This window comes from Rattus norvegicus, chromosome 17 (assembly GCF_036323735.1).
Source record: "Rattus norvegicus strain BN/NHsdMcwi chromosome 17, GRCr8, whole genome shotgun sequence".
Classification (NCBI taxonomy): domain Eukaryota; kingdom Metazoa; phylum Chordata; class Mammalia; order Rodentia; family Muridae; genus Rattus; species Rattus norvegicus.
The window spans coordinates 82,123,629-82,150,042 of NC_086035.1; the positions used below are offsets into that span (position 1 = coordinate 82,123,629).

At 42.1% G+C, this 26,414-nt stretch overlaps 1 protein-coding gene across 1 annotated transcript in view; it reads left to right on the plus strand.

The window, feature by feature from the left end:
- Tmem236 (transmembrane protein 236) overlaps nt 1-26,168 on the plus strand; it is a 74,777-nt gene extending 48,609 nt beyond the window's left edge. Inside the window, exon 4 of the mRNA XM_001057551.8 lies at nt 23,014-26,168. Within this exon, the coding sequence (XP_001057551.1) occupies nt 23,014-23,582 (569 nt within the window). The 3' untranslated portion in view covers nt 23,583-26,168. The remainder of the gene's footprint in view (nt 1-23,013) is intronic.
- Nucleotides 26,169-26,414: the final 246 nt, after the last annotated feature.

Consider the following 26,414-nt stretch of genomic DNA (forward strand, 5'->3'; position numbering starts at 1 on the left):
CAGAGACAGTCAGCCATGCGCCACACAACACCCTTGTGCAGTCACCATTGCTCTAGAGATGGCAAGGAAGTCTGTCCCATAGGCCACCAGGAAAGCAGAGCCTTTCATTTTACATTTTGTCTTTACGTGGGAGATCACATGCCATTATGTCCAACACCACACAGGTGACAATTCAATGACAGTCCCAGGACCACCCCCTGAGGGAAAAATCTCCCCCAACTCCATCTTCTCTTGAATGCCAAGCCTCTCTATTCTAACTATGTGGGACTCTTTACCTTTCTCTCTGTTTCTAGCCCCCCTGGAATCTGCTTTTAAATTGTTCTGTTCTTGATGACTGCGTTTTACATGTCCATGTAAATTTTTTGTCCAAATGACAGTTATGTATTTAGAAAAAGTGCACATATTTATGCATAAAGTACATTATGTATTTCTATATGAATTAAATATAAATAATTTATATGAATAATATATACTTTTAATATTGTGTGATTATATAATATAAATATATAATATCATATATCAATATTTTATACATTATATATCATTATTCATATATTATATATCAACTATGTTAATAATATATAATATAATATTATATTACTGATATAAATATAATATAATATATACAATATATATTATTAATATGCTTAAGGTATAATATATAACATCAGCATGCAACATATAACACATAACAATATACAGCATAATATATTAATATATTACATATAATATAGTACCTATTACAAATTGTATAAAATAATATGTAATACATAATACATTATTATATAATAAATATATAATATAGAATATATTTTATATTATGTTATATAACATGTAATATACAATATATTTTATTATACTATGTAATTATATTAATATTATATTCATTGATATATTATAAGAATATTATATTTTTAATATATAAGAATATACAATATTACATCATAAAAGTAGTTAATGACAGTTAATTGTCTATAGTGATGATTGGATACTAAGTAAAGGCTTCCGAAGCAGCCAGTCTTTGAAGAGGATTAGAAAAGAGTGAAGCCCTGCTGCTTCTTAGTTGAGACATGCCCTCCAGTCCTTTCTGCCCTAACAGAGGGTGTGGTGGGTTAACTGACACAGACTACAATGTGTGTCACATACTACAATAACTCTTCCAGTCAATAACAAAATGACACTTTAAAAGCTAGAACTGGTCCAAAATACCTTTGTAAATATTAATGTTACAAATACTCAGTTTTTATGTAAATCTTGAACTCAGATCTCTACCCTCATTTTAGCATGCACAATTATGTGTCTTTTGAGTCTACCATATATCCACATTTGTCCTCTATAACTTGTCGATTAAACACTTTGGTTTTACAAATCATTTTTAAAGACAGTCTAGCTGTGTAGTCCAGGCTGATCTTTAGCTCAGAGAATCCTCTTGTTTCTACTATCTGAGAGCTTGAGTTACAGGTGGGACCAGTGGGCACGGAGGTGTACAATGATAGGACAGCATGGCTTCTGAGTGCAGGGTCTCATGTACAGTGAAACTACGTGGGAACAGCCTGCTGGTACATGGATCTCCGTGGTATGATAATTTCTCAGATATTGTAGTATCTACTGTTGACTTTTCATTTCTGTCTGAGGCTGGCCCGCTGAGTCTCCTATAAATGAGTCCCGCTGAGTCTCCTATAAATGAGTAGACTTCTCCACCGTGTTGCTATTGCTTCCACTTTAAGAGACTCCTCAGGCTGACTTTTGTGCTCTTACTTGTGGCTCCAGAGAGTTGAACATTCACCACTTTCTGCTTTCAACTGCCATTTTGTTCTTGCTCCCATTTCAAAAGCCTCCTGTTTGTTGGTTCAGACTGTCCTGAAATTCCCACTTGAACCATAGTTGTCTTTGGTGTGTGGTTGCCCACCGTGCTCAGCTCCAAACAGTTAGCCCTGTCTTTAGTGTCTGGAATCTTCCCGGGTGTGCTCTCTGGACTTTAGGTGGTTCGTGTCCTTTTTTGATAGCTGGAAAGCTGACTTCCTTCCACTGGGACTTACTTTTCTGGACAAGGTGCAAACAGAAGATTGGAAGTTTTGTTTGGAAATAAGTCCTTTAACTCCAGAATGTACAGGCTCTAACATGTTGCCTGGGCTTCAGGGACTTCAAGGAATGTCCATTATCCTCCAGTAGACAACATAGTGTCCCCTCCTACCAATAGACCTGGAGCTGAGTCTAGTAGAGTTAGAGTCCTTTCCAGACAATCTTCCCTAGATGACTCATAGGCTCTCCTTACTTCAGGTTTTATAATAGATATCCCATTGGCTGAATCCCAGTGATGTCCACCATCGACTCCTCCTACTGCCTCTGTCAGGATTTCTAAACCACACAGAAACAGGAGACACGCGAATTATCATAAGAATAAACATAAGAATATCAGTGGCTCGGTGGGAGTTCTCAGTCCTAGCAGCAGAACTCAGTGAAGTAGTGTTTGTAGCCCAGGTTGGACCCAATGTTACAAATGTTAAGACTCTATTAATAAAAGTTCTGTAGGGTCTCTGTGCAAAATAGTATATTGAGCTTCAGGTTGAATAACAGAAATGCTCATATTATCTTAGGTGTTAGAGGTCAGCAGAGACTAAAGGAGAGGCCTGAGTTTTGCAAGGCTTTGTAGGTGAACATGGAGAGGAAACATTCTCCATTGAGCAAGCTTGGACTGCAAGGAAGTCAAGTGTGTATGTAACCTGTGGGTGTGTTCCAGAAGTGGAAGTAGCTTGGCTGGGTGTCACACCATCAGTCAACAAACCTTGCAGGAACAGAAATTGCCTCCTTAAAACCATCTATGCCTGGTTTGTCAATGTGTCACTTTGAAAACTTGCAAAACAGCTTCGAGAGTTTCAGTGCAAACTCAGAGGGAGAGGACTTGGAGAAGGAAGTGAAGGAGGCTTAATTAGATCAAAGGTCGCAGTCCCTTATTCCAAAGGACAATACGGGCTTTTGTTCAGATGTTTCCTATGAAGTTCTGTCTGGAGACAACAGCAGGGTTTTTCTCCAGATGCTTGAGGACCACTAATCCAGAAGCTCATTTAGAACTGTCGACTGCCTCCTCTTGGCCAGCTAACTGAAGTAGCTGAGGCTCTCTATAGACCTGGCTCTCTGGGAAGCGTGGCTCTATAGGCAGACAGGCTATCTGAAGGCAGAAGAAACCCCACACAAAGCCTAATCATAGCTCCTGCTGCTCAGAACCAACCCAGCCCTGTTTTGCAAGTTTTCAAAGTGACACATTGACAAACAAGCCCATCCTGATGCTACGCAGAGGGTTGGCCCGCAATCTTCTTGTAATCCACACAACTTTTTCATTGCTCTATTTTGAACCCTTTCATTTTTGAATGTTTAATTTTTACAGAACAATAATATTCATTTAAAGACATTGTAAAACAGAGGTGTTAAAAAAGGAAAAAAAATTGTAGCCTGGTCTACAGAGCTAGTTCCAGGACAGCCAGGGCTACATAAAAAAAAATCCTGTCTCAAGAAAAACAAAAAACAAACAAACAAAAATTAAACAAAATTAGGAAAAAAAACTATAATTCCATAAGCTAGAAATGTATAATTGATGGGACCTTGTTACATACTCAGTTAAAAGAAGTTACTTTGTGATACAGTGTATACTGGACTTGTTCTTGTTATTTTATCTACTATACCACCATTTTTATTGATCAGATGCTATCCCAATATATTAATGACTCACGATACATTTAACCTATTTCTGGCACCTAGATTTGTGTGATTTATTATTTAATTTTTTTCTATTATTGTTGTTGGATAGGACAGGGGTATGAGAAGAGCAAGTCAAGCAATTCCTTGAATCAGGAAGGAGAGACACATTAAGGGCGGAGTACGCATATTATACAGAGCAGGTAGTCTCTTTTAAAGTGACTCTGCCACTGTCTGTGGGAATTAGAAGCTACTCGGTGAGGTGAATGGCTGAGGAGCTGAGAATGGAAAGAGTTAACTACCTCTGGACTGTGGTCTGGAGATAACAAGAGGATGAGTGCAGAGTGTCCTCAGAAGACCCAAAGCGTCCGCTCATGCCCAGACTCCTTGGCAACCATGTTACCACCCAGGCTCCTTGGCAACCATGTTGCCAGAAGACAGTGACTACTACTGGCTGGATACTTGCACGGGAACTAGAGAAGGGAATGGGAAGCCGGTGTGGTGCGTGGCAATAGCAGCTGGACTGCATTAGAGCCTCCAGCATAGGCGAGGGCTTGCTGGAGATGAGGTCAGCGGGCTATTTGAGTGGAAAACCTCAGCACTCTGTGGCGCAGAGATGCCAGGTATGATGTTGGCAGCGTGAGGTTTTCAGATAAATCTGCTCACAAGGGCCCTGGTCCAACTCCTGTGGTGTCATCTCTTTAGCTCTCAGTCCTGGACCAAGCCCTGCAGGGACCTCAGTAACTCGGGTGAATATTTTTTTGCTTGCTTTCTTTTCTTTTAATCAATCTTTTGAAATTATGTTTTTAAGAATGTATTCTTTCACTCACTACACCCTGACAGCAGTTCCCGCTCCTTCTGCTCCTCCCAGTCCCATCCTGTCCCTCCACCTCCCCTTAAGTAACTCATAGTCCTAGGCCGGGCATTGAAGAGACCGTGGGGCCACAGGAGAGTGTTTCTTTAGGACAAATGCTCCCGTGTCAATTTCTCACTCGAGGTCCACATAAATTTGTAAGACTTTTCATATATGTAGCCAAGGATTGGCATCACTCCAAATGCTCTGACTCAGTTCCTAAGCACGCACGCGCACACGCACACACACACACACACACACACACACACACTAAAATACATGCCACATGCACATGTATACCCCCACACCACACACACACACACGCACTACAATACATGCCACATGCACATGTATACCCCCACACCACACACACACACTACAATACATGCCACATGCACATGTATACCCACACACCACACACACACACACACACTACAATACATGCCACATGCACATGTATACCCCACCACCACACACACATACTACAATACATACCACACACACATATATACCCCCCACACCACACACACACATTACAATACATACCACACACACACATATACCCCCCACACCACACTCACACACTACAATACATGCCACACGCACATGTATACCCCCCACCACACACACACACAAATACACACATTGCACAAACATACCACACACAGATACACATACTATACACACACACATGCACACACATTACAATACATACCACACACACATATATACCCCCCCACCACACACACACAATTGCACACGCATACCACACTAGACACACATACTATACACACACACATGCACACTCCCCACCACACACACATACAAATGCATGCACACACACCCCACACACAAGCACACATTACATACACACCACACACAGACACGCTATATATACATTCCACACACACATACATGTATACTCCCACACACACACACACATTACACACACATGCCATATGCATACACACATGTACACCTCCCCATACCACACATACATACAAATGAACTTACACACATACCACACAAACATACATTATTAAAGCACAACACACAGACACATACTACACACACATACCACATACACACACACACACACACGTACACCCCCTACCACATACACACACACTCCACACCACAAACACATACAAATCCATGCAGACCACGCACACACACGCACGCACACACACACACACACACACACACACACACACACACACTCCTTCTCAACCATGACTTTTATTCTAATTTATTTTTTACCGATTTCAGAGGCAAAAAAGTATCACATGGCTGTCAGACCTTACATTTGCAAACATCTTGGTTGTGTTTGAAATGGTCACATTTCATTGGTAACTTTCAGTTTTTTAATAATGGCATATCACCGTCTTTGAGGTTTTGTGTCCTGGGTGGCTATGAATCCCATGAAGGTCAGGGAGGCTAAGCTCTGCCGGCCATAGCTGCAGCATCAACGTTGCCATTTCTTTGCCTCTCAGTTTGCTATGATGCTTTAGAGAGAAAGAATTTAACTTTTTCATACTTCAAGCTACCACTATATCCTTATGGGTTTGGCCTTTTACATTATGCTTAAAAGTCTTCTTTTTCTGTAAATAAAAAAATTCTTTTTTTAAATAAAATCTGATGAAAAAAAGTTGAAACTGGGGTTGGGGGAAGGTACGGTGGCCACCCCTGCAATCCTAGCACTCTACAGGCTCAGGCAAGAGAGTCCTGGGTTCTGTGCCAGTCTGGGCTACATGGTAAGAGCCTGTTTCAAAGCCAAACCAAACTGAGCCGAACAAGCAAAAAATTGAATTCTGAATAGTATAAAAGCTTGCTAGTTCATAAATGATTAATAAATTAAGATAATAACACTAATTTACTTGACTCAGTAGAAGTTTTTGATTTATAACTCTCTTGTATTTCTATTCCTCTCTAATGGCTTATGGCATTTAAAAAGCACTTACAGGAATCGGGGAGATAGCCCAGTAGGTAAGAATGTTTGCTGCTTAAGCATGCGGATATGAGTTCAAATCCTCAGCACCCACACAAAGAGCTGGTCACGTGCGTTCAACCTCAGTTCTGGGGCTTGGGAAGGCTCCTCATGCATGTCTAACTACAGTGCTGTATGTACCATGTGAAGCTTACTGGCTGCCAGCCTAGCTCCAGGTTCAGTGAGAAACTCTAGCAGGGAGCACTTAGGCAGAGTGTACAAGATCCTCAACCTCCTCCTCTGTTCTCTGCGTGCATGAGCTCGGAGCATGCATTCACACACACGTGTACATATCACACACACAGTGAAAAATTAAAGTCGATCGCTTAGTGGTGTCTACTAAAGATTTAAGAGCCAAGTACAGTCCTAAACTAGACTCTAAATGTATCTTGTCCTAAACATGACTGAACTAGAACTTCTGGGTCTAGACTCAGACAACATATTGGTTGTTAACCAGAAAACCTCACTGGATGAACCGTAGTTTGAGTCTTGAGTGAAAAGTAGTGGTTTTTACTCACCGCTGTGTACTAGAATCAAAGAACGGGTCCTGTGTTTTTGGAAATGCAGGCTACATCCAAAGATAGCTAATGTGTATTTTGAGCAGTAGGGCCCTCACACTTGTGGTTTTGATAGAGATTATGAATTCTTTTATCATTTAACATTCATACGCAGCACCAGTAATTTTAAGAGATCCCTACGTGATTTTCGATCGTGAGAACAAGGAGAGGAAATGGAGAGAAATAGATCAGGGATAACCGACAACTTACGATGTTCACAACGTCATCCTGAAACGGGATGTACACTTAGTGTGGAGAGCCACAGAGATGGTTGGAAGGAGAGTGTGCAGATAGGAAAACTCCGGGTCTATACTGGGGGTGGGGTGGGGGGCAGGGATGAGGCAGGCAAGAGACAGGGTAACTCCGCTCATTGGCTGTAGAAAAGGTAGAGGGGCAGCATTGACCTCCGTTCAGCAGTGTATGGAGATGGGGAGGAAGGAAAAAAAGGAACCATTCCTCTGGGCTCTTGTCTTTCTGACCATGTCTCATCAAAATGTAACTCCTGTCTCCTCCTCTACACTGTTCTCTCCCTCTTCATCCTTCTGTGCTAAAGAGTGAGCGCCTGTGTGTATACATACTAATCACATGCTCTCCCACAAAACCAAACCCCCAGCCCCCGTGCATACGTACTTCAATGAATGGCAATGGTGATACATGCAGAACTTTTAAATTATTTGAGCTGAGCCAGAAGCCACCTGATAACACAGACACGAGGTCTTGAAAGTCAAAGCACTAGCAGAGCCCCTTCAAACTATGCATACATGTTGCATGCTGTGCTCCCAGCAATTGGGTAGTGGGGCAGGAAAAGAGGCAGCATAAAGTCAACCCAGAGTACATACTGAAACAAGAAAATAAAGTCACCCTAAATGGTGTTTATCAAACCCCTCCCCTCAAGGCTCAAGGGTCTGAGCCAAAAAGGCATAAAGGTTCTAGGGGCCAGAGATGGCCGATGACTCCAAGGAAACAGCTTCTTCTAAACACAACAGGGATGATGCCTTTATGAATCCACAGAGACTGTGACAACGTGCGTGAGACCTGCACAGGTGCAAACCAGACAAAATCCCCAAACTGGGAAGAAAAGGCAGGCACCGAGCGCCATCCTTAACTGAAAACTTTTTGCAATGCTTACTCTTGGCCAAAGTGTTTTCTCCAGAGGGCCGCCATTGACTACATCAACAACAGCTGAGGGCAGGCCCCATGCCTAGGAGTAACCACCCAACACTGAACCGACTCTGTGTGTGTGTGTGTGTGTGTGTGTGTGTGTGTGTGTGAAATTTTTGTTCTGTTATTATTTTGTCTTATTGTGGTTGTTTTGTTTTTTATTTAGTTTTGATTCTCAGTTTTAGTGTTTTGTGGGGGGCAGAGAGGAGATGGGGAGGAGAAAGAATATAATAAAAATATAATGTGTGGAAAATAATAACTAAAAATCATGAGAGCATATATGTACTCATTGATTCAAATAGAGAGAGACATAATTTTCCACCTGTAACCCTTTAACCCTGCCCCCTAAACCACCTATGTATGGTTAGGGTTAGAGGGTTAGAGGATTAGAGGGTTAGAGAGTTAGGGTTAGGGTACGGCTAGAGGGTTTAGAGTTAGGGTTTTTTTAGGGCATTAGTGTTAGCATTTTTAGGATTAGGTTTAGAGGGTTAGGAAACAGGAAGTATAACAGGAACAAATACCAGCTTCAACTCTGAGAGGCCAGCTTCAAATTTCCAAAGAATTTAATTGCCTTCCAGATTTTCTTAGACTGTAGCTCATGCTACCTTAACTAAATTGGATGTAAAATATGTTTACAGAAGCCGAGAAAAAACAAAACAAGAAAGAGTTTGTCCTTACTCCACTGGCCCATCCACTCGGGGAGTAGGAGAAAAGAGCAGTGGGGCAGAAGAAAAGGAGTGAGAAAAGAGGAAAATGTGTGTGTGTGTGTGTGTGTGTGTGTGTGTGTGTGTGTGTGTGTGTGTGTGGTGTGTATAAAATCACAACACACTGTATTTATTAATGAACCCCTAAAGAAGGGAAAAAAGGGACATTGGATATTTTTCTGAATATAATGACATTTTGAGTTCCCCTTTGTTCCCTTTTAAGGAACAACTTATTAAACAATATGGGCACATACAGTGCAAGCTAAGTTTCCATGATGTGCGGTTTGGTAATGTACTGGGGGCTCGGTGTGAGGAACACGATGTCCGGGGCCGTTCCAAGAACGAGTCTGTTCACTTCCTTGCTTTCCTTTGCTACAGAGAAGGAAGTTTCAGAAAGCTGTATAGTTCTAGGATTTTTCTCCCCGTTTTCTGAAGAAATAAGTGTTTATTTCCCAAACTGTGAGGGACAGACAGGAGGGTCAAATTTCTGATTTATACCTCTGATGAAGTACCAGCTGTCAGGATTAGGTCACAGAGACAGGTCCCAAAATGCTCTCAGCATGAGCCTTGTGCCAGAAGACAGAGGACATCACTGCTAAATAGCCTTGAGTTCAGGCTCCATTTTATGAGGTCAGCTGTGTGTGTGTGTGTGTGTGTGTGTGTGTGTGTGTGCGCGCATGCGTGTGTACATATGTTTGTACACAATGTGTGTTGTACATAGTGTGTGTACAGTGTGTGTGTACATAGTGTGTGTGCACAGTGTGTGTGCTTGTGTGTGTACATGCGTGCGTGTGTGTACACAGTGTGCATGTGTGTACACTCGTGTGCGCGCGCATGCGTGTGTACATGTTTGTACACAATGTGTGTGTGTACATAGTGTGTGTGTACATAGTGTGTGTGTGTGTGCACAGTGTGTGTGAGCGTGTTTGGGTGTGTGTTTGGGTGCACATGCATGTGTTTGAACATAGGTCTGGAGGTCAACGTTTCTGCTGTTCCTCAGGGACTCCCATCTTGTATTTTGCAGCAGGATCACTTACTGGATTTGGGGCTTTCTAATTGGCCTAGACTTGCTTTTCGGGAAGTCCCAGGGATCTGCCTGCCTCTGCCTCCCAAGTATGGAGATTACGCGCATGCAACTACCCCTCCCCAGACGTTTATGTTGGTGTTGGGGGTCAAATTCACCTCCTAATGTCTGCAAAGCCAGGGCTACACCATCTGAAGCATCTCCACTGTCTCAGCTTTAGATGGTTTCAATAATGCATCATGAAATGGTCACCTTTCTCCTCCATGGGCAAAGGACCACGAACGAATTTAGTATGCACAACAAGAATACTGACAGTTATAAGATGTTTGGGGAATAAGTGTTAAGATTTCCAGAGAGTCTTATGTGAATCAAGAGATATAGAGAATTCAGTATGTGTTCCTTTACAATAAACAGCAAGCCTCATTTTTCACGGCTGTGTTAGCCAAGACAAGTTTGCACAGACCCAGGTTATTGAGGTTCCATGTCTACATGTTCTTACCTTAGACAAGAGGGGACTGTTTACACGTGTGCACATGTTTGCCCTCACTCACGTTGTGTGCAAATTGGTGGCGGGATTCTATCCCTGGGAATATTGCCTTTTTAAGCTCCCACCAAGGCTGTTATTTCTCAGGGTGTGCCCAGCTTGGTTACTGGAATCAGAGTAAAGACTGTGTGCTACAAGTTCTCTGAATAATACGTCACACTTTTACTCCCTAGCCCCATGACCCTCGATGCTACTCCTGTCTGGGAGGCCTCTGAAATCCTTTGAATGACAGATTCTGGGGGTGGAACCTTTTTTTTTCTGCCTGGCTCCTATGCAAATGTTGAACTAGGCTGTCATTCTTCTCTAGGCCTATAGCCATACCACATCTTGTACTACCACAGAGGTTCTCTGGCCATAGCGACAGCTTTTCCAGATGTCCTCAAGCTCTTTCGAAGGGACAGTCTTACAGTCTATGTGAAGACAGGGCTAGGAGACAATCTGAGTGGTTGAGCCTATGTAGGACTCAAAATCACTTCTTTCTGTAGGGCCAGAGGCATTGTTTTGGGACCATGCTCCACGCTTTGGCTTGCTACCATAAGTTCTTTCTTCCCCAGAATGCTAATTGCTTCCTCGTGCTAACCGTCTCCCGGATCATAGATAATCCTCCCATCCTTCATTTACCATATGTATTTCATGGTAAGGTAACTGGGTATTCGCTGCTGGGGTACCAGAGTAAGAAGAGACTGAAGACTTTGCTCATGGAGCTCATGGTCCAGGAGGACTTGAGAAGATGCTAGGCTGCACCACTGAGTTTGTCCAATTAAAGCTGAGTTGGGTGCTCTGAAGGCTGCGGATAAGCTCACTTTCACGTGTGTCACTATCTGTCACCCAGCTTGAGCTCAATACCAACATTTCTAAATCTACTCTGTATCTGGACACTTGAATCCCCCAGTTGTTTGTAACAGTACAGGGAAGACTGAAAGTGTTTCCCCTTCCAAGTTTAGAATTATCTGAGCCTTGGTATGTGCTTAAAATATTTGGTATGCTATTTTACATTTTATTATGCAAAGCATGTTTAGAAGTGTAGATGCTATAAATGTGTACTGCTGTGATTGTTTTCTATTTACACACATAGTAAGGCAACCCTGTTCTCCAACCTGTGGGGGCTGGGGGGCAGAACTGCCTGCATGAGAAGCTGGGGGCGGGGGGCACAGGAAGTTATAACCAGTAAGCTTTCTCAACATTCAAAAATGGAATCCCTTCACCCACTGCAGCAGCAGTTTCAACAGCTCTGGTTCAGTGTTAGATAGATCTGTCGAGTAACGGCAGCAGACAAAACAGCCTCTAAACCCCCTGCCATCTAGTCGGATTCTCGGATAAGAGTTCCGTTAACAGCTTCCACTGCTTACAGCCCAGAGATGATACATGCTTTTCTTAGCAGATTCACGAGATGCTTAACAGGGAACTGAAACTGGTCACCAGGGTTTCTGATTTTTCTGAACAATAATGCATCGTCTCTTGAATGGAAGTTGGCGCAGCTATTTCGTAGCTAGGAAGTGCTCAAGCGCCCTTTCTGAAATGAGGACGGGTGATTCACTCTCTTGAGTTTGCTCCTGCTTTTCTTCCTTGCCGTGTCTCTTATGCCTTTCTTTTTCTCCTCTTTCCCCTCATCCTTGTGGTGGAAATTGCATACGTTTTTGGGAACAGCCAATGTTATGCTGGTCAGTGTGTTTAATGAACTGCTCTCTAGTGTGGAACTCTTAAGTGAGAAAGCTGACTTCTAGGTGTGTGTGTGTGTGTGTGTGTGTGTGTGTGTGTGTGTGTGTGTGCTTGTGCATGTGTGAACATGTTCATATGTGTGTGTGCAATGTGTGATGGTACATGTGAAGGTCAGAAACTGATGCCAGGATGGCTAGCTCAGTCCTCAGTCATCTAACTTGTTTTGAGACAGGGTCTCTCTAAACCTGTAGCTTGTCCGTTTGCCTAGACTGGCTGGCCAGTGACCTCTCAAGATTGTCTTGTGTGGCTCCCCAGCACTACGATTACAGATGGGAGTGACCATGCCCATCTCTTCCGTGGGTGCTTGGGATCCGAACTCAGGTCCTCTTTCCTGCATTGCAAACACTTTGGCTAAGAGTCATCTCCCAGCCCCCGATTCATAGTCCTTGCCAGAGTCTGTGGTATAAGCACTCCTAGAAAGAGCAATTCGCACAGCCAAGATGAGTCTCTGACTAGCGATCCCAGAATTGGGAAGAGGTGCTCACTGTGAGCTTTAGCATGAGGGTATAAGGTCTCTCCACTGCAGATAGTAGTATTCCCAGGGCAGCATTCTCCTTTGTGGTGTGGATGGGCAAATATGAGGAGTCATTTCATGATCTTAAGACAGTAGTGTAACCCTATTTCTCAAACTTGGGAACTTTCCCCATGAATACCAAGCCACCCATGACCAGACAATAACAAGCCTCAGTCGTTCTTGCAGCTTTCTTCACCTTCTTGATTCTCTCTTCTTCTCTAATTAACTTAATTAATTATTTAATTAATTAAAGCCATGCCAGGTAGGAGCTACACCTCATCATTTATTAGTCTGGATTACTGTTTGCCTTTCCCACCCGAAGGAGTCTTGAGTGTCAACACTACTGTGACTACCATTTCCCTGGGTGCACACTCAAACACATTGTCCTCTACAAGTAGCATGCTGACACATGCTTTGTGACTACCTGTTTTTTTTTTTTGAAAACAAAATATTAAAACAACAGCTAATTTTCTGTACTTCCCCACAATGTTCTGTCTGAATCATTAGCAATTAGTTTTCTTTAGAATATGGTACTCTCAGAGAAAATAGCTCAGAGACTGTTGGCCAAGACCAATTTTTTTCCCTTGGGTAATTCTTCATGTTTAGAGAATTGAGATCACATTGTTTTTCTGTTGACCTCACTTGTCTTCCAAGTCCCAGTGCCTTTTATTCTTCTTTAAGTGGGTCTTTCTCTTGTTCACTTTTGAAACAAAGTTTCTACAGCTGTGCTTAGAATAAAGTCTGAAACAGTTATCGTGGTCATAAAGGTCTCATTCAATCCATCTCTACCACAGACAGTGTTGTATACTGTATACTGGGGTATGGGGTCCAGGTTCTGTGAATTCTGTAACCTTGGAAATAGGTTTTAATCTCTCTGTTCCTCAGTTTGCTCATTGTTTTAAGGAGAAAACAAGTGTTCATGTGGCTAGGATTTTTTAAATGACCCTCTAAGTATAAAGAACTTAGAATTGTGCCTAAGGCATAGAACAGTAAGTGCTAACTCGTCACTGCTTCTTCCCCTCTGCTTCCCAAGACTTTCAGCAACTCTTGCAGTTCCTGAGGACAGAAGGATATTGATGTGTGTTACTCCCACTTCCTGCCAAGTTCCCTTTTCGTCTGTCATTTCTCAGATGAGCTCTCTTCGGCCCCCACTGTGGTAATTTGGAGACTTCAGGGTTGTGCATCATCACAGAATTTACAGAATTTACAGTTGCCCCATCTCCCCTACCATCTATGGTTTCTGCATCTACAGATTCACCAACATTACATCAAGAGTGTTTGAAAGGTTTGGGAGGATGGCTCAGTGGGTGATATGCTTGCTGTTCAGGTATGAGGTCCTCAGGATACATATAAAAATCCAGGTGCTTGCAATTCCAAAGCTGAGGAAGTGGGAAGAAGAGTGTAGGGTTTGCTGGCCATCCTGTCTAGCTGAATCTGTTAGCTCCAGGGTCCGTGAAATATTCTACCTCCAAAGATGAGGTAGAGAACAAGTGGGGGGGGTGGATATCCAAAGTTAACTGGCCTTTACACACATGAACATGCCAGTGTACATACACAGGAACACATATCAAAAAGTATATGAATGAGAAAAATTACATCTGAACTGACTATGTGATGACTTGTAGGGTGGGGTTCTGTGAAAGGTATCCCAATTCCTGGTCAGGATAGGTTGAATCCCTAGGGACCCAAAAAGGGACAGCAGGAGATCAAGCCCTTCACAGCTACAACCCCTCACAACCCCCTGAAGAGATCAGATCAGTCACATAGAACAACACCACAAGCCCCTCCTCCATAGGAGAGGATGTGACTAGAGGTTACATAGACTCAAGACAGATCAGACTAAGAAGCAGGACCACACCCCCAAATATGTAGATGATGTCTTCCCAAGCTCTTAGGTTAAACCAATAGGAAGCACCTGCTGTCAGACACTGACCCATCCAAAAACTGTATTTAAGAATCATGTTCAGATTAAAGGTGTGCAGGCATTATTCCATTGTCTGAGAGCTTCTGTCTTAAGAACTGTACCACTGCCTCTTGGGGAAGAGATCTGCTCTACCAAAATCACTGCCAGAAGCTCCTTCTGCACCCCTGGCCAGTTAGTTAGTCTCCTGCTGGCTAAGCTCTGCCTGAAACAGAGGCAGAGCAACACCAGTGGAGGCTGCAAAAAGCTGTTCCCCTCCCTGCCTGAGTTCTCTTTCCTTCTCCTGAACCCCCACACATAGCTGGACCAGAGATCTCCATGGAAAACCTCTGGCACCGAGGCCCACAGAAGACAGAATTGGTTACCTTGGAACTAGAGTCATGATTGTTTAGCCACCATGTAAGTGCTAAGAATAAAACCCCAGTCCTCTGGAAGAGTAGTCAGTGCTTCTAAGTGCTAAGTAGTCACTCTAGCATTATGTCCAGTTTTCATGTGGGTTCTGGGGATTGAACTCAGGTCTTCATGCTTGCTTGCAAGCACTTTACTGACTGAGCCCTCTCCCAAGCTGCTACAGCACATCATTTGCCAAACGCGTATCCACTTAAACACCATTTTTTTTGTTGCTAAGATTTTATCAGCCTCATAAAGTTTATTAAGAAAATATTCTGAGAAGTCCTGTTACCCAGATAGACCAAAGGTAAAGGGAGTGTTCAGTGGGAAGATCCGAAAGTCAAAGAGACAAGGTCAATAAAAACTAGTTGGACTGAAAGTAAAAACATTGTGTGATAAGTTTTCAGTCATGACTAAGAAGCTTAGTTACTAAGATAAGACTTTATAAACCTCAGTCATTTTTCATATAGTTAATTGTTTAAAAATTGTGTGGTTCAACTAAATATTTTTATAAGCTACAAAGATTATCTAAGTTTTTATTTTTATTTTGTTTGTGTGGGGGTTGTGCTGGATGTGGTGTGTGTGTGTGTGTGTGTGTGTGTGTGTGTGTGTGTGTGTAGAAGGCAGAGAACGACTTCAGGGGCTTTCCTCAATTGTTGTATGTAGCGGATGGTTCTGATGCTTTGATCAGGAATCTGCATGTGAACACTGAAGGTCCTGTTCCCCAATTTGTTCTTGAAAGATAAATAAAGATGACAGCGGCCAAGAAGCTGGGCAAAAGAGGTGGGGTTTCAAGTTTCCCACAAGCAGGCACAGGAGAGGAGGAAAGAAACCACCATGCTTCAGAGGGCAAAAGAGACACCAGCCATGAGAGACTTAGGGTAGAGTGGCCATTGGCCAGTTCCCTGATTGGCCTTGGTTAGTGTGTTTGGGGATGGGGTGGGGTTGTTAGAAATGCAACTAAGCTGTGGGCAGACAGTGCTGAGCTAGGACTAAAGGCAAATGAGCAACTGAGCTGAGGGCAGAGTTAGAGGTGTTGAGCTGGGAGTGAAGAGAAGGACGTGATAGCCAAGGACAGTATAGAAGAGCCTGGCCATTGGGCTAAAGCATAAAAAAAAAAATAAACTAATGTGTGCAAGTCTTTCATCCCTGGTCTAGAGAGAACCTGGGAGGGGTTGGTAGCGTGGTCCACCCAGAGCTTAAAGCAGGGTAGTAAGAACTATATGGTGCTTTCTTTCCTTTTTTGTTCATTATAAAATGTGATTATTCTTTTCTTTTCTTAAAAGTAGATATTTTTATCACATAATATATCTTTATTTCAGTGCCACCCCCTTCTATTCTTCATGGTTTATCCCATATCTTTCCTTCCATCCACATCCATTCCCTTTCTGTCTCTCATTAAAAAGCAAACAGACGGGGTTGGGGATTTAGCTCAGAGGTAGAGCGCTTGCCTAGGAAGTGCACGCAAGGCCCTGGGTTCGGTCCCCAGCTCCGAAAAAAAAAAAAGAACCAAAAAAAAAAAAAAAAGAAAAGAAAAAGCAAACAGACTTCTATTAGGGATAATAACTAATATACTAAATATAATTTAATATAATATAATATGATAAAAACTAAAACATTGGAATTGAACGAGACAAACAAACAAAAGGGAAAGAGCTCAAGAATGTCAGAAACTATCTTGGAAAGGCAAAAGGCATGCAAATGACTTTTCTGGAGATGACTTACTATTTTGCACGGCCTGAGATGGGTGAGCTCTGAGGCAAGTTTCCAGCAGACTTCACGCCAGGATTGCTTTTTGCTACTGATATGCCTTTCCTGTCACTGTCACATAGCCTAACGATTCCTGGGCATCAGCTCGCCCTATTGAGCAGATTTTCTGAAGATCAACATAAAAATGTACAATCATGTAGTAACACTGTGTAGAGAAATTGAAGATTTCATAATTCCTAATAATGATTTTTGAAATTCCTTAATTTATACATGTAATTTCTAGTCCTATAAAAGCTATAAATAGGACTCTGTAAACCTTCATGTGTCATGGGCTAATGACACTAGGATAAGAAAGCAGGCTTGGAACAAATTTATGATTAGGAAAAAATTCCATCTAGGTTAGCTATGAGACCATTATCTGGTAACTAAAGGTCATAAACTGAGAATGGATAATTTATTGTAGGTGCATGAACAAAAAATAAAATATTGACTAGTTTATCTATACAAGACTTCAAAACTAATGAGACACAAGTCAGATGATTTGCCTCTTGACAAAACCATACCAAAAAATAATTTATGCCATAAGAATTATTATTTTAAACTTATAATGAACTTATAGAGCTAGTAACAGATAATGAATGTTTAGTCAGTTACTAGTCTTAATTGGAAAGTCTTAATTAAACTTATAATGAACTTATAGAGCTAGTAACAGATAATGAATGTTTAGTCAGTTACTAGTCTTAAATGCAAACATTTCTGTTGCAACTATTTATGGCATAGACTTTATGCATGTCTTTATGACAAGAACTACTGTCTTGAACTTGCTAGCACTTACAGCATGTACTGAAGCTTGGAAAACCATGCAATCAGCTATCCTGAGAAAGTATAAGTCCTAAAGACCAAAAGTAAATGATGGTGCAACTTTCTTCAGCTTGACTCAGAATGTATGTTTTTCTTGCATGTGTGAATAAAGATCGGATGGAACTTGCTCTATGGAGCTTTATTCTATCCATCAAATTTGTGTATGCATGTGTATGTACATATGTATATATGTATGTATGTATGTATGTATGTATGTATGTATGTATGCATGTATGTATGTTTACAAAACAAATGGAGCTTCTTTTTCTGTTTGGTCCAGAGTGGTTTTAGCTCTGTGAGTATGTGTTAATGAACTCTGAAGCTCTTGCCTGAAGCTCTCAGCAAGGGGCTTGAGAGTAAAAGAACAAAGAGTAAACTAATTCCTTTCCTATACTCCTGCTGCTAAACAACAGGTGTTAATCACTAGAAGTCAGAGGCTTTTCACCACAAGATAGAAAAGAGTTAAGAAAGATAAATATTACCAAAAGTAAGCGACTTTTGCTCTAGGAAAACAAAGTTTTGTCCCTGAAAACCAGTGACACCCATGACTACCTTCAGAGAACTGGGGCAATGGCTGGCTGGCAGTACAAGAGAAGACAAAAGACTCAGAATCAGAGACCCAGTCCTTCACACTCAGGAATCCCATAAAAACACTAAAATTGGAAGCCATAATATATACCCAGAGGACCTGGTGCAGACCTGTGCAGGCTCTGTGCTCAGTCTCTGTGAGTTCCTGTGAGCTTTAATAACATTAATTTAGAGGGTTTTGTTTTCTTGGTGTCCTTTCTCCTCTCTGGCTCTTAAACTCCTTCAGCCTCATTGGTCATAGGTTCCCTTGAGTTCTGAGGGGAGGGATTTGAAAGAAACATCCCATTTAGGGCTGAGTATTCCAAGGTCTCTCACTCTCTGCATATTGTCTGCCTGTGGGTCTCTGTATTTGTTACCATTTGCTGCAGGTTGAAGCTTCTTTGAGCAAGTGTTTTGATGACCAAGAAACAGAGACTAGATAACCTAGAGACCTAGGGTAAAAGCAAATGCTACTGCTCTACAGGGGAAGGAAAAGTAATAATAAAATGACTCCTCATGACATTCTCTACAGTCATAGGTCAGTGCCTCCCACTTTCTTTCATGTTGTTGCTGTTGTTGTTGTTGTGTTGTTTTGTTTTCTAAGGAAATGTCTCTCACTGATCCTGGAGCCCATTGGTTTGCTAAGGCTGCTGGTATTGAGTGTGAGAGCTCTTCTTCTCTATTCCCTTCTGCACCCACCTCAGCACCTTGGTGTTGGCTTTCTGCTTCAGTATTGGGGATCTATAAGAATATTCTAGAGTTTGTAACCCTGAGATACCTCTTTTCTCACAGTAGAAGCCACAATGGTCTGAATGGTTATCATTTCACTAACAATGCTAAAAGACTATGACACACTGTAAGTTATCATTGCGTTAAAATCCATAAGATCCTCTTTTTAAACTCAGATACTTACTTCTATACCTCACTTAGTGAATTCAGTAGAGTGCTGGAAGATAGTGCAGTTGGTAAAATGCTTGATGTGAAAGCATGCATTTGGTTTAACCCCAGAACTCACATTTTAAAAGAATTTTGGATATAGACAGGTAGAGACAGGCAGATCCCAATGGCTCATTTGCCTAGCATAATGATCACTGTCGATCCTAGTGAGGAACCTTGTTTTTAAATACAAAGTGGACAGCTGCTGAGGAATGACACTCAAGGTTGACATCTGAATTCTACACATACATACCATTGTTTAACAGTCTCCTCTGACATTAACAGAGCTTCCTGTAGGGAAGCTCTTGAAGCAGGATGGTTAAAGAACTCCAAATAGCTTCAGGAAGTTCTTAAAACTGACCAAATTCACTAGGCTCCTCCCCGTCAGAGTAAGCCATAAAAGCTGAGAGTCCCTCTCAGACTCAGGAAAACTGAGCCAAAGAGAATATTAAAACAAGTTGCAAGGAAGACACGGTGAGGCCAGACCAGCTACCAGGAAGAAGCGAAAGCCAGAAAAGGTTCTCGGAAGATGTTTAGAGCAGCTAAACACCTGAAAACAAAACTGGAACCTGAAACTTGTTGAGCTGCTGGCAGGCTGAGCAGTTTACTCGAAGTTCCCAACTCCATGAGCTGTCACCCAGGCTGGTTTGGGTTGTGGTGATACAGCTGTCTTCGCTCCTGTAATTAACTCCTCACCCATGCTCTTATACTCCTATAAGTAAGCCCAGTTAAACCATCTGACTCACCACGTTGGACTTTCTTGGTATCAGTACTTTGGTCACTACCTGGAGTGAATAGATGGGTGTGTTGCATCTCTCCCGCAAAAAGGTTTTTCCACACAATGCATGTGCTCATACCCATATGTAGACACATGAAAGAATTCAGGAGAACATACATTTCTTAGAGTATGTCATGGCCTAGAGAACGCTCCATTGCTTTACTTAGTAGACAAAGTAATTTGTATGAAGAACTAATCTTGACTGTGAAAAAAGAAAGAGAAGTGGAAACGAGAGTAATTGTGTGTGTGTGTGTGTGTGTTTGTGTGTGTGTATGTGTGAGTGTGTATGCCTGTATGTATATGTATGTGTGTGTATGTGTATAGGTATAATGTATAATGTTTATGTATATATTATACAAAAGCAGAGGGGATTCTATCAGAGAGAATGAAGGGGATCAGCTAGAGAGGAGAAGGGAAGACAGAGAAGGCCAGGGAATGTGTATGAATACAAGTGACATACATCAACAAAAAAGAATAAAGGAAAAACTTAAAATCCTTTTTGCCAACTATAAGAATACCACACACAATACCAGCTTGACGAATGATTGCAAACTCAGCTTTGTTTCAGAGCCAGGAAATGACACCGTAAGACGTGACACACTATGGTCACTGGAAGCTGTAATATCTTAGAAAAGCTGTTGGTCAGAGCACCGAGTCATTAGCTAGGGTTTGGTTTTGAAAATATACGGAGTCAGCAAATCTTCAGTAAAGTTGGGTCTTGGAACACCATGTGTCATACCAGCTCAACAGGGATGAGCTTAGATTTGGGGATGTAATCCTGACTTCCAAGTGTGATGAAGCAGGGATCTCTCCCTCCCAGTGGGACAAAAGCAGGCTGAACAAGCAAGAAACATATGGGCCATTGGAGGAGACCAGCAATGGTGCTACCAAGCACACAAATGCTGCAAGTTCAACAGCACACCCCAGGACTACCATTCTACACTTCCTCCTACGGGACTGTTCGTCATTTGTTCTATTCAGCCAGATGTGAGCTTAGAGACTTCTACCAAACGAACAATTAAAGGACATTATTTTGGTGACAGGTAGAGTTTCAAAAGGTAATCTTTGCCTGCCCTACTTCACCATTTACTTGTATTGATTTATTTCTACCTCTCACTCCCCCGATGTCTTGATGGCTCTCAAGGAGAGTATATGACACAGCAGAGCAAATCAGTGGTGATCCATTTTCAGATGATGCGTATTCTCCTTGCAAAGAGAAGGCCATAAATTATATAAATAGAATGAAGAAAGGCCACAGGGAGGACTGGAGGGGAAGAAACTTGAAGCTCCAGGGAGGATGCTGATACTAAAAGTCATAAATTAGACTCCCCATTGCCCCTTCTGATCAAACAAATATTAGGATACCACATGAAAGCTGAGCATGGTGTAGACACTTATAATCCAAGCCCTCAGGAAGCTGAGGCCGCAGAATCACCATGAATTCAAGGGCAGTCTACGTGGCAAAGGCTACATAGCAAGGCTTTGTCTCAAAAAGTAAAAAGGCAACCAAATAAACGACGTCATTGCATCAGGCCTAAGCTAGACTTTAGAAAGTTATGAAGCAATAACTATGGAGGTAGACCTGACTGCTGTGACTCTGAGCCTCCCATAGTCAGAGCAATAAGGATAAAATAATGGATGATGATGGGACTTGAAAAGGAAGGTACAGTGATCCCATGGGATTTGTTCCTAGGATGTCATGGGAGGCCAAATCCAAGGATGCTCTAGTTCATGAAAAAATGATGCAGTGTTGACAGATAAGCTATGGATATCCTCCTTGTAGAGTTTAAATCTTCTCTATACTGCTTATAAATACAATACGGCAAGAATGTTCTATGATTGTTATACATACATACATACATACATACATACATACATACATATAGGTAAAGGGATGATAAAAAGAAGTCAGTTTGGGTCTCTGGTGCAGGGGTCTCCCCACGGAGATCTTTGGCTTAGCTGGGTGCTTGGGTTCAGGCAAAGAGGAGAGAACTCAGGCAGGGATGGGGAACAGCTTTTGCAGCCTCTGCTGCTGGTCCTTCTCCTTTCTGCTGCTGCTGCTTCAGTTGCTTGGGCCTGGCTGAGCAAGCAGGAGATTGACTAGCCAGGGAGGGGTCCAGGGGAGCTTCTAGTGGTGATTTCAGGAGAGCAGATCTCTTCCCCTAGAGGCGGTGGTACAGCTCTTATGTCAGAAGCTCTCAGACGATGGAATAATGCCTGCACACCTTTAATCCTTCTGAACATGATTCTTAAATACAGTTTCTGGATGGATCAGTGTCTGACGGCAGGTACTTCCTATTGGCTTGAGAGCCTGGAAAGACCTCATCTACATATTTGGGGTGTGGTCCTGCTTCTTAGTCTGATCTGTCTTGAGCCTGTGTAACCTGTGGTCATGTCCTTGCCTGCGGAGGAGGGCCTTGGGGTGTTGCCCTATGCGACTAATCTGTCTCAAACCTCTCTTCAGGGGGTTGTGAGGGGCTGTAGCTATGAAGGGTCTCATCTCCTGGGAGACTGGGAATGTTCCTGCCGTCCCTTTTAGGGTCCCTGGGGATTCAACCTATCTGGACCAGGAATCAGGGTACCCTTCACAGCCTGCCGCCCTACACTCTTCTGGCCTGTTAGGATCAGAGACCCATGTGACAGAGCTATATATGCAGGCAAAAACGCTCATACAAATAAAATAAATCTCAAAAAATGAAGATAAAAAGTATTGGAGATTGTGGCAGGTCTGTCTGTCCATCCGTCTGTCCGTCTGTTCATCCGTCCACCCACCTACCTATTTACCTATCTATGCATCATCTATGTATGTATATATGTGTATGTATGTATCCATCCATCCATCCATTATCCATCCATCCATCCATCCATCCATCCATCCATCCATCCATCCATCCATCCGCCTGCTACATTGTCTGTTCTTTCAACAAGTCTATGTGCCTTAGATCAACCTTCATTTTGCTATCCTTCATGCTTGCACATCCTCCTCCCACACTGGGATTATAGGATCGCCACTGAACTCAGTTTAGTAACGTGTAAATCAAACAACTTTAGATTAAAGAAACAGTTAATACCCAAATCAATCAATGTTTTGCAGGTTATGAAAACAATGACATCTGTGTGACCTCGTTGCAACAGATAAAAACGGTGACAGAACAGGTGGTTCGGAGTGACGAAAACCCTGCTTCTGCCCAGGCAGCCAAGCCCAATGTGATGCCCCAGCCCCGGAACCAAGTGACTGTGCTGGCCGGACCCATGGAGCCCTCCTTTCAGTCTGGAATCCTGAGGACGATGTCTCAAAGAGATGTTCGGGCAGAGCTCTTCCTGCGAAGCTTTCTCATGTGGTCTGACACTGTTGAAATGGTGCGTGTGGCTGGGCACCCAGCGGTGTTCAAGTCAGGCTGGTTGTACCCCGTCTACATATTCAGTTTCATCTCTCTCCTGCGAATGGTCTTCACGCCTAAAAACCCTCTCCTCAGTTCCCTGGGGATCCTGATGCAAGATCTGCCCTTTATTTTTCTCAGACTCAGTTTAATCATTGCCCTGGGGACAATCACGCCAGTACTGGGCCTTTGTAAAAATGTCCTAGTGACTATGTCATATATTTACTTCAATTATGTCACCAAACTCAGGCCTTTCTCTGCCTTTGAAACCTCTCCATTTTAAACAGCAAACGTTAAGGTTCTAAGTCCTCCTGATTATGCTCGTGGACACATTTGTAAAGTTTGTCTGGGTATAAACTTTTATGGTTTAACCATTTCCATCCTATATGATAGCTTTTAAAAAAAGATATATATATACATATATATACATATATACACATTTATATATATATATATATATATATATAAATGGTGCTACATTTTAAAAAAATTACATTTCTTCAGGTTGCCTCTTCCAGGCTTCCAGAAAGCTTAGTTGTTAAATTTAGACATGCAAATTCCACTTTAGGTGAAAAATCAGTCCTTAATGAAGCCTTTTTGAAATGGCGGGAGCCGTGAGCGGTAGCTTAAGGATGAGAATTTTATCTCCAGTCCATTCCAGAACATTTTGTGGCTTAATTATTCAAAGTCAGTTTTAGAAAATAACTTGGGGTTATTGAATATATTTTAGAGTTTGCCTGAAAATAGGAATTTTAGGGGCTCGTTCAAACTTAAAATTACACTGTGGGGTGTGTGTGTGTGTGTGTGTGTGTGTGTGTGTGTGTGTGTGTGTGAATGAGTGTTTTCAGCAGTGAGGATTGATCCCAGGGCACACTATCTTAGTAGTAGCACCCACCTACCAATAAGCACATCCCTGACCTTAGAAATGCATTTCTTACCCCACTGCATTGACCTCTATTGAGCTCATTGACTGAGTAGAAAACTAGGGTCTTTGGCAGTCAGCAGCTTGGCAAAATTTCCCTAAAGCTTCTTGGGCTGGTGCGGCTGGCAGTACTTCAGTGTTGAGGATGATGGAGCCAAGGTACATTGTGATTCCTAGATAAAGTTTTATAGCAGACACCATAAACTGAAGACATACATCGTAAGAGTGTAACATGTGTGGAATTTGATGCCATCATAAAAAAAAAAAAAAAAAACCATCAGGTACAAGCCTTTCTTAAAATGATAGTTTGGACTTGGTGTGATGCCAAAGGGGCTTTGCGTTGCCCGAGGTCCTGAATATCTTCACGCTCCAACGATCACAGACACGGTCATGAGCTCTGCAGGCGCTGTGTTGGCATGGAGGCTCACATCTACAGCAGGGATTCTCTGTTTATAAGGGGAGTCTGTAAGAAGCTTATCTCTGCAGAGTAATGTGGAAACAAACAATGAGTAACTCTGAGTGTTCCTGCCCTCTGTCCTGCACACCCAGGTTCCTTTCCCAATTACGTCTATAGTTCTCACACCTTAGGGAAGATCTACTGGTAATTGTTAAACCATGCTTATTAGTCTGGGGCTAGTTCCTTGAATGCTGTGACTCCCACTGCTGTGTAAAAGATGAAAACTATATAAATACTTCTTTAGTCGTGTCAGGAGATTGTAGGATTCAGAGTGCTCTCAATACAGCATCAAACAAGTAATAAACGCTGGGTATTGAACAATACCATCCCACATCCCTGCCCACCTTCTGAGAATAATAGTTTACACCTGGCATTTGTGAGATGTAACCTGTACGATCTCAAGGTTACCCCAGACTACAAGTTTTTGTCAATCACTCTTGTGGTCAGTAGTGAATGAGTTGCTAAATATTTAGATAAAAGCAGATGTGGGAAGCTGTTCTTCCACTTGAATAGAACTTCTGTGAGTTTTCAAAGAACTCAGACTATGGCGCTGTGTTTCTTTTATTTTTTATTTTTTTTATTTTGGATGCAGGGTCTCACCATGTAGCTCAGTATGGGAGTCACCATCCTCCTGCTTTCACTTCCCCCATGCTGGGATTACAGGGGTGTGCACTGCTGAAGATTAACACACCCTCACCAGCCCACCAATGTCACACAAACACCTTCCACAAAGCCACACCCCTAAACCGCTCTTTCTGTGTCTGAAAGCTTTAGATTTTATATCTACTTTTCTTGGTTTCTCACTAACTTGACAATCCCCTACGGGGAAGCCCGAAAGTATCTTGTTTAGTGGCGCCTCTCTACCTGTCAGTCCTACAGGTAGGTGCTCATGATGTTTGTAACATAAAATACATATTTTCTAAAATTGAGAAGTGTCTACAACCAAGTGACTAATATACAATGTTCATAAATGCAAAACTCGTTTACATAGATATATCTTTATATATTATATGTATATATCTTTATCTTGCAATCTGAGCAAATAGCACCCAGTAAACTTTAAAGTATTACCTGAGTTTAGTCTGCATTTTGTGTCTCATAGTCGATATGCCTGAGGTCTGGGGATGTAAGCAATACTTGAAACAGATAATGAAGGCGTATATAACAAACAGATCCTGTAAGGCAGGGAAAGCTTTGAGTCTCTAGCCTGAGTGCACAGATGTTTATAAAGCTCAAGCCTATGGTATTTAAGAGACATAGTAAGGACGTATGCTGATGTAGCATCAATAGTTTTATATTATGTAATTAAAACCTACATTACTAAAATTATACTGTAATTCTTATAAGCTATTTATTGTTGTTGGTATTAAGGTTTCGTGTCCTAATAAAAAGCTTAATTTCTGCTTTAAAGTGTGAATGCAAACACTGGACAGATCTGTGATAGACTGTGTGATATTTAACGCTAAATAAAATCTGAAGTTGCATAATTAGGTATTCTTTGACGGCTGCTTTATTGGGTTCTTATATCTATTATCCTTTCGACCCTTATTCCACCACAATCTCTTCCAATCAACACTGAGTAGGAGAAAGATGGTTAGAGGGGAAAGAGAGTATGGACCTCTTTAGAGGTATGGACCTCCATGCCAGTGAGGGGCATCAAGTTCCCTGGGGAAAGTCCAGTCGTCACCATCAGAATATCTCCAACCATCAATCCAGCAATAGCAAACATGGTAGTA